Genomic DNA, 8,446 nt, shown 5'->3' with positions numbered 1-8,446 from the left:
TCCTTCCGAGAAGAGTGGAGGTTGTTATAGCAGCAATGTTCCAACATCTAGCAGAAAGCCTTCCCAGACGAGTGGAGGCTGTTATAGCAGCAATGTTCCAACATCTAGTGGAAAGCCTTCCCAGAAGAGTGGAGGCTGTTATAGCAGCAATGTTCCAACATCTAGTGGAAAGCAGTCCTAGAAGAGTGGAGGCTGTTATAGCAGAAATGTTTCCAACATCTAGTGGAAAGTGTCCTCATACTGTTGATGTTGGTGATGTTGTGTCTTTCTATATCAGGGATGGGCCACTTTGATTGGATGGGGGCCACAAAAAATCTGAACGGCCGCAGTTGTGACAGACTGAAGAAAACAACACTGATCCACTCATTAGTTTTCATTCAGGAAGCAGCAGCATCGTGTCTGTCTGGCAGTCTGTCTGGCAGCTCCCCACCTAGTTACACATCTATAGTTCTGACTGGCTTCCCAAGGGGGCGGAGCTCCATCTGTCCTGAGGTTCTGAATCCTCCATTTTGAATGTCCATCCATCCCTCCAGCCTCCACAGCTTCCCTCTTCAACAGGACACAGCACCCGGCTCAGTTCCACTGGCGTGCTCGTTTCCCACCTGACGACTGTCAACACACACTGATACGTAACGAATGGAATTAACTGACAACAGAAAAAAGGATCAACCATGAGCTGATTGGTTTATGCTCCACTTCCTGCTTGGAGAGAGGGGGGTGGAGTCAGAAGCAAGGATACTAACAGAGTGGTATCATGAAGACAAGATGTGGGTGTGTGTGTCTGTGTGTGTGAGTGCGTGTTTAAAACCAAATATATTATACATTTGTTCAACAAACTGCCACACAGATTGTCCAGTCATAGTGGGTAAAACGATCGTTCTGGATCCGTCAGAAACTCACTTCCGGTGTAGATACATCCTGAATACACACGGGCTGGATGACCTTGTACTGTTCCTGTACAGTCATCTGACCCGGGAGGCTGGTTCTGATCCATTTCAACCCTGTACTGTCATCTGACCCGGGAGGCTGGTTCTGATCATATCAACCCTGTACTGTCATCTGACCCGGGAGGCTGGTTCTGATCCATATCAACCCTGTACTGTCATCTGACCCGGGAGGCTGGTTCTGATCCATATCAACCCTGTACTGTCATCTGACCCGGGAGGCTGGTTCTGATCCATATCAACCCTGTACTGTCATCTGACCCGGGAGGCTGGTTCTGATCCATATCAACCCTGTACTGTCACCTGACCCGGGAGGCTGGTTCTGATCCATATCAACCCTGTACTGTCATCTGACCCGGGAGGCTGGTTCTGATCCATATCAACCCTGTACTGTCATCTGACCCGGAGGCTGGTTCTGATCCATATCAACCCTGTACTGTCATCTGACCCGGAGGCTGGTTCTGATCCATATCAACCCTGTACTGTCATCTGACCCGGGAGGCTGGTTCTGATATCAACCCTGTACTGTCATCTGACCCGGGAGGCTGGTTCTGATCCATTTCAACCCTGTACTGTCATCTGACCCGGGAGGCTGGTTCTGATCATATCAACCCTGTACTGTCATCTGACCCGGGAGGCTGGTTCTGATCATATCAACCCTGTACTGTCACCTGACCCGGGAGGCTGGTTCTGATCCATATCAACCCTGTACTGTCATCTAACCCGGGAGACTGGTTCTGATCCATTTCAACCCTGTACTGTCATCTGACCCGGAGGCTGGTTCTGATCCATATCAACCCTGTACTGTCATCTGACCCGGGAGGCTGGTTCTGATCCATATCAACCCTGTACTGTCATCTGACCCGGGAGGCTGGTTCTGATCCATATCATCCCTGTACTGTCATCTGACCCGGGAGGCTGGTTCTGGTCCATATCAACCCTGTACTGTCACCTGACCCGGGAGGCTGGTTCTGATCCATATCAACCCTGTACTGTCATCTGACCCGGGAGGCTGGTTCTGATCCATATCAACCCTGTACTGTCATCTGACCCGGGAGACTGGTTCTGATCCATTTCAACCTGTACTGTCATCTGACCCGGAGACTGGTTCTGATCATATCAACCTGTACTGTCACCTGACCCGGGAGGCTGGTTCTGATCCATATCAACCCTGTACTGTCATCTGACCCGGGAGGCTGGTTCTGATCCATATCATCCCTGTACTGTCATCTGACCCGGGAGGCTGGTTCTGGTCCATATCAACCCTGTACTGTCACCTGACCGGGAGGCTGGTTCTGATCCATATCAACCCTGTACTGTCATCTGACCCGGGAGGCTGGTTCTGATCCATATCAACCCTGTACTGTCATCTGACCCGGGAGGCTGGTTCTGATCCATATCAACCCTGTACTGTCATCTGATCCGGGAGGCTGGTTCTGATCCATATCAGACTGGAACTAAACCTAGCAGACGGAGTAGCTCACTATGGCACACTATTCCCTATGTAGTGCACTAATAGGGCTCTGGTCTATAGTAGTGTACTATATAGTGAATAGGGCTCTGGTCTATAGTAGTGCACTATATAGGGAATAGGACTCTGGTCTATAGTAGTGCACTATATAGGGAATAGGACTCTGGTCTATAGTAGTGTACTATATAGGGAATAGGGCCCTGTTCTATAGTAGTGTACTATATAGGGAATAGGGCTCTGGTCTATAGTAGTGCACTATATAGGGAATAGGGCTCTGGTCTAAAGTAGTACTATATAGGAATAGGGCCCTGGTCTATAGTAGTGCACTATATAGGGAATAGGGCTCTTGTCTAAAGTAGTGCACTATATAGGAATAGGGCTCAGGTCTAAAGTAGTGCACTACATAGGGAATAAGGAGCCATTTGGGACTCAGAATGTGTCAGTCATCCAGACTCGCACGACGTTTCTGATTCTGTTGAGGCTCTGATGTTTTTGTCTCTTATCCCTGAGAAACATCATTTTTATGAGACTGAATCTTGGATACGTTGTCTGTCAGTTAAATTGTTTTATTATTTTACGGCACATGGAGAGAAAAAAATTAAAGTTCTGATTTGCAGTGTACAGACATAATGTAAAGCACACAATGCTTCAAAGCTTTCTGTTCACTCTCCTCAGTCCTCGCTAAACATTTGTCCTGGAGACAGGGAGGGAGGGAGGGAGGGAGGGAGACAGGGAGGCAGGGAGGGAGGGAAGGAGGGAGGGAGGGAGGCAGGGAGACAGGGAGGAGGAGACAGGGAGGGAGACAGGGAGGGAAGGAGGGAGACAGGGAGGGAGGGAGGCAGGGAGACAGGGAGGAGGCAGGGAGACAGGGAGGGAGGGAGGCAGGGAGGGAGGGAGACAGGGGAGGGAGGCAGGGAGACAGGGAGGGAGGCAGGGAGGAGGCAGGGAGGGAGACAGGGAGGGAGACAGGGAGGGAGGCAGGGGAGGGAGACAGGGAGGGAGGCAGGAGGAGACAGGGAGGGAGACAGGGAGGGAGACAGGGAGGGAGGCAGGGAGGGAGACAGGGAGGGAGGGAGAACGGGAGACAGGAGGGAGGCAGGGAGGGAGACAGGGAGAGAGGGAGACCGGGAGGGAGGGAGGCAGGGAGGGAGGGAGACAGGGAGGGAGGCAGGGAGGGAGGCAGACAGGGAGGGAGGCAGGGAGGGAGACAGGGAGGGAGGGAGGGAGACAGGGAGGGAGACAGGAGGGAGGGAGGGAGACAGGCAGGGAGGGAGGGAGGCAGGGAGGGAGACAGGGAGGGAGACAGGGAGGAGGCAGACAGGGAGGGAGACAGGGAGGGAGACCGGGAGGGAGGGAGAGAGGGAGACCGGGAGGGAGGGAGGCAGACAGGGAGGGAGGCAGACAGGGAGGGAGGCAGACAGGGATGGAGACCGGGAGGGAGGGAGGGAGGCAGACAGGGAGGGAGGGAGGGAGGCAGACAGGGATGGAGACCGGGAGGGAGGGAGGGAGAGAGGGAGACCGGGAGGGAGGCAGACAGGGAGGGAGGGAGGGAGGGAGGCAGACAGGGAGGGAGGGAGGGAGGGAGGGAGGCAGACAGGGAGGGAGGGAGGGAGGGAGGGAGACAGGGAGGGAGGGAGGGAGGCAGACAGGGAGGGAGGGAGGGAGGGAGGGAGGGAGACAGGAGGGAGGGAGGGAGGGAGGCAGACAGGGAGGGAGACAGGGAGGAGGGAGACAGGGAGGGAGAGAGGCAGGGAGGGAGGGAGACAGAGAGGCAGGGAGGGAGGGAGACAGGGAGGAGAGAGGCAGGGAGGGAGACAGGGAGGGATAGAGGCAGGGGAGGGAGACAGGGAGGGAGAGAGGCAGGGAGGGAGGGAGAGAGAGAGAGGCAGGGAGGAGAGAGGCAGGGAGGGAGAGAGGCAGGAGGGAGAGAGGCAGGGAGGGAGGGAGGGAGGGAGGCAGACACACACATACCATATTACATTTAGCACAACAAACAGCAGCTGTGAATGAGCAGCTGGTCTTCTAGATATGGCCCAGAGAACAAATGTCTTGTCTGCTTTCCAAGTCCAGGGCTACAGTCAGTCTCTCTCCCCGCTCTCCCTCCCTCCCTTCCTCCCTCCTTCCTTCCCTCCCATAGTGATGCCCAGTTCTATTGTTAGAGAAGAACAGAGAGTTGTATGAGTCCAAACCAGCCCTGTATTGACTCAACATTCACAGCAACAGCTTCCTCTCCCAGATAGAAACCAGGTCTGCAACTTCTGGACAGAAGCTCCATCCGTCCACGGGAAGGGGTAAAAAAAACAATGTTTGGGACACAACGACCTTACGGTTACCCCCGGTTACCCTTCAGTTGGTTAAACCAGGTCATAACCCCAAATTAAAAGGTGAGAGTTCACAAGAAGCAGAGCTCACAATTTAAAACCTCATGATCGGTTGGCACAAAGGTCAGAGTTCGTAGTAAGAGTCTTTAGTAACCGTTCTGTCCACTCCCCTACATCGACTGTCCTTAGAATCCACCGCCCTTTCCCTCTCCTCCGTAGAGGTGTAGTCCTAGACAGCCTTAGAGAAGGGTGTTATGGGTAGTGTAGTCAATAACGGATCAGAGTTCGTAGTAAGAGTCTTTAGTAACCGTTCTGTCCACTCCCGACTCCCCTACATCGACTGTCCTTAGAATCCCTTTCCCTCTCCTCGGTAGAAGTGTAGTCCTAGACAGCCTTAGAGGAGAGGGTTATGGGTAGTGTAGTCAATAACGGGTCAGAGTGTCCTGGCTCATCGGTGTTGGCTAGCTGTTGTTCTCTGCAGTCATGTATTTGAGGGCAGCGAAGCCGTACCGTCTAGACATGTTCTGTTGAAACTCCTCTTTCAGGGTCTTCAGACAGACGCGGTACTGCTTGTTGGACCGGAACTTGGTGATGTCGAAACTGGGAGCGTGAGGCATGTGGATCATATAGGCGTTGGGCAGAACCACAAACTCATACTCCTGGAAGAGAGGACAGAGGACAGAATCACTAAGACAGCATCACTAACTCATACTGCTGGAAGAGAGGACAGAGGACCGAGTTAGAAACACTAAGACAGCATCACTAACTCATACTGCTGGAAGAGAGGACAGAGGACAGAGTTAGAAACACTAAGACAGCATCACTAACTCATACTGCTGGAAGAGAGGACAGAGTTAGAAACACTAAGACAGCATCACTAACTCATACTGCTGGAAGAGAGGACAGAGTTAGAATCACTAAGACAGCATCACTAACTCATACTGCTGGAAGAGAGGACAGAGTTAGAAACACTAAGACAGCATCACTAACTCATACTCCTGGAAGAGAGGACAGAGTTAGAAACACTAAGACAGCATCACTAACTCATACTGCTGGAAGAGAGGACAGAGTTAGAAACACTAAGACAGCATCACTAACTCATACTGCTGGAAGAGAGGGACAGAGTTAGAAACACTAAGACAGCATCACTAACTCATACTCCTGGAAGAGAGGACAGAGGACAGAAACACTAAGACAGCATCACTAACTCATACTGCTGGAAGAGAGGACAGAGTTAGAAACACTAAGACAGCATCACTAACTCATACTCCTGGAAGAGAGGACAGAGGACAGAGTTAGAATCGCTAAGACAGCATCACTAACTCATACTGCTGGAAGAGAGGACAGAGTTAGAAACACTAAGACAGCATCACTAACTCATACTCCTGGAAGAGAGGACAGAGGACAGAGTTAGAAACACTAAGACAGCATCACTAACTCATACTGCTGGAAGAGAGGACAGAGTTAGAAACACTAAGACAGCATCACTAACTCATACTGCTGGAAGAGAGGACAGAGTTAGAAACACTAAGACAGCATCACTAACTCATACTGCTGGAAGAGAGGACAGAGTTAGAAACACTAAGACAGCATCACTAACTCATACTCCTGGAAGAGAGGACAGAGGACAGAGTTAGAAACACTAAGACAGCATCACTAACTCATACTGCTGGAAGAGAGACAGAGTTAGAAACACTAAAGACTAACTCATACTGAGACAGAGTGATGGTAAAGAGGTGTGTCCAGTACCTGTGAGTGACAGAGTGATGGTAAAGAGGTGTGTCCAGTACCTGTGAGTGACAGAGTGATGGTAAAGAGGTGTGTCCAGTACCTGTGAGTGACAGAGTGATGGTAAAGGTGTGTCCAGTACCTGTGAGTGACAGAGTGATGGTAAAGGTGTATCCAGTACCTGTGAGTGACAGAGTGATGGTAAAGGTGTGTCCAGTACCTGTGAGTGACAGAGTGATGGTAAAGGTGTGTCCAGTACCTGTGAGTGACAGAGTGATGGTAAAGGTGTGTCCAGTACCTGTGAGTGACAGAGTGATGGTAAAGGTGTGTCCAGTACCTGTGAGTGACAGAGTGATGGCTAAAGGTGTGTCCAGTACCTGTGAGTGACAGAGTGATGGCTAAAGGTGTGTCCAGTACCTGTGAGTGACAGAGTGATGGTAAAGGTGTGTCCAGTACCTGTGAGTGACAGAGTGATGGGTAAAGGTGTATCCAGTACCTGTGAGTGACAGAGTGATGGGTAAAGGTGTATCCAGTACCTGTGAGTGACAGAGTGATGGTAAAGAGGTGTGTCCAGTACCTGTGAGTGACAGAGTGATGGTAAAGGTGTGTCCAGTACCTGTGAGTGACAGAGTGATGGTTAAAGGTGTATCCAGTACCTGTGAGTGACAGAGTGATGGGTAAAGGTGTATCCAGTACCTGTGAGTGACAGCGTGATGGGTAAAGGTGTATCCAGTGACCTGTCCAGAGTGACAGAGTGATGGGTAAAGGTGTGTCCAGTACCTGTGAGTGACAGAGTGATGGGTAAAGGCGTGTCCAGTACCTGTGAGTGACAGAGTGATGGGTAAAGGTGTGTCCAGTACCTGTGAGTGACAGAGTGATGGGTAAAGGTGTATCCAGTACCTGTGAGTGACAAAGTGATGGGTAAAGGTGTATCCAGTACCTGTGAGTGACAAAGTGATGGGTAAAGGTGTATCCAGTACCTGTGAGTGACAGAGTGATGGGTAAAGGTGTGTCCAGTACCTGTGAGTGACAGAGTGATGGCTAAAGGTGTATCCAGTACCTGTGAGTGACAGAGTGATGGGTAAAGGTGTATCCAGTACCTGTGAGTGACAAAGTGATGGGTAAAGGTGGGTAAAGGTCCAGTACCTGTGAGTGACAGAGTGATGGGTAAAGGTGTATCCAGTGGCTAAAGGTGTATCCAGTACCTGTGAGTGACAGAGTGATGGCTAAAGGTGTGTCCAGTACCTGTGCATCCAGCTCCATAATATGAGCCACTTTATTCCACCCAAAGCCAACGAAGCCGTCTGTCGTACTCTGGACTGTCCCGTCTCACCATCACGTAGGGTTCAAAGTCCGCTTCCCACTGGACTCTGTACGGCGTGGTGGCAGTCCTCCACTTAGCAAAGTTAGTGGGAGCATGACCCTTCGTCCAGACATGGTATCTAAGCAGGAGAACAGGAAGTAGGATTCAACATTCAATACTTTATAGCCAAGGAGGGAGAGGAGGGATTGTGGGGCGGCAGGGTAGCCTAGTGGTTAGAGTGTAGAGATGGCAGGGTAGCCTAGTGGTTAGAGTGTAGAGGTGGCAGGGTAGCCTAGTGGTTAGAGTGTAGAGGTGGCAGGGTAGCCTAGTGGTTAGAGTGTAGAGGTGGCAGGGTAGCCTAGTGGTTAGAGTGTAGAGGTGGCAGGGTAGCCTAGTGGTTAGAGTAGCCTAGGTTAGAGGCGGGCGGCAGGGTAGCCTAGTGGTTAGAGTGTAGAGGTGGCAGAGGCGGTAGAGGGGGCAGTGGTTAGCCTAGTGGTTAGAGTGTAGAGGTGGCAGGGTAGCCTAGTGGTTAGAGTGTGGCAGGGTAGGGGGTTAGGTAACCAGGGTAGTGGTTAGAGTGTAGAGGTGGCAGGGTAGCCTAGTGGTTAGAGTGTAGAGGTGGCAGGGTAGCCTAGTGGTTAGAGTGTAGAGGTGGCAGGGTAGCCTAGTGGTTAGAGTG

The 8,446-nt window shown here is 51.5% G+C and overlaps 2 protein-coding genes across 2 annotated transcripts in view; one reads left to right on the top strand and one right to left on the bottom strand.

Annotated features, from left to right (window-relative positions):
- The window catches only part of large1 (LARGE xylosyl- and glucuronyltransferase 1), a 222,755-nt gene that overhangs the window by 93,933 nt on the left and 120,376 nt on the right, over window positions 1-8,446 (top strand). The window lies entirely within an intron of this gene.
- Window positions 4,342-8,446, bottom strand: part of LOC135572805 (xylosyl- and glucuronyltransferase LARGE1-like) — a 44,588-nt gene continuing 40,483 nt past the window's right edge. Inside the window, 3 exon segments of the mRNA XM_065021223.1 lie at window positions 4,342-5,395; window positions 7,710-7,763; window positions 7,765-7,906. Of these exon segments, the coding sequence (XP_064877295.1) occupies window positions 5,198-5,395; window positions 7,710-7,763; window positions 7,765-7,906 (394 nt within the window). The 3' untranslated portion in view covers window positions 4,342-5,197.

The sequence above is a fragment of the Oncorhynchus nerka genome, linkage group LG8, assembly GCF_034236695.1.
Source record: "Oncorhynchus nerka isolate Pitt River linkage group LG8, Oner_Uvic_2.0, whole genome shotgun sequence".
Lineage (NCBI taxonomy): Eukaryota > Metazoa > Chordata > Actinopteri > Salmoniformes > Salmonidae > Oncorhynchus > Oncorhynchus nerka.
Note: the sequence above shows the minus strand (reverse complement) of the source record. Positions and strands in the feature narration are given on the sequence as shown.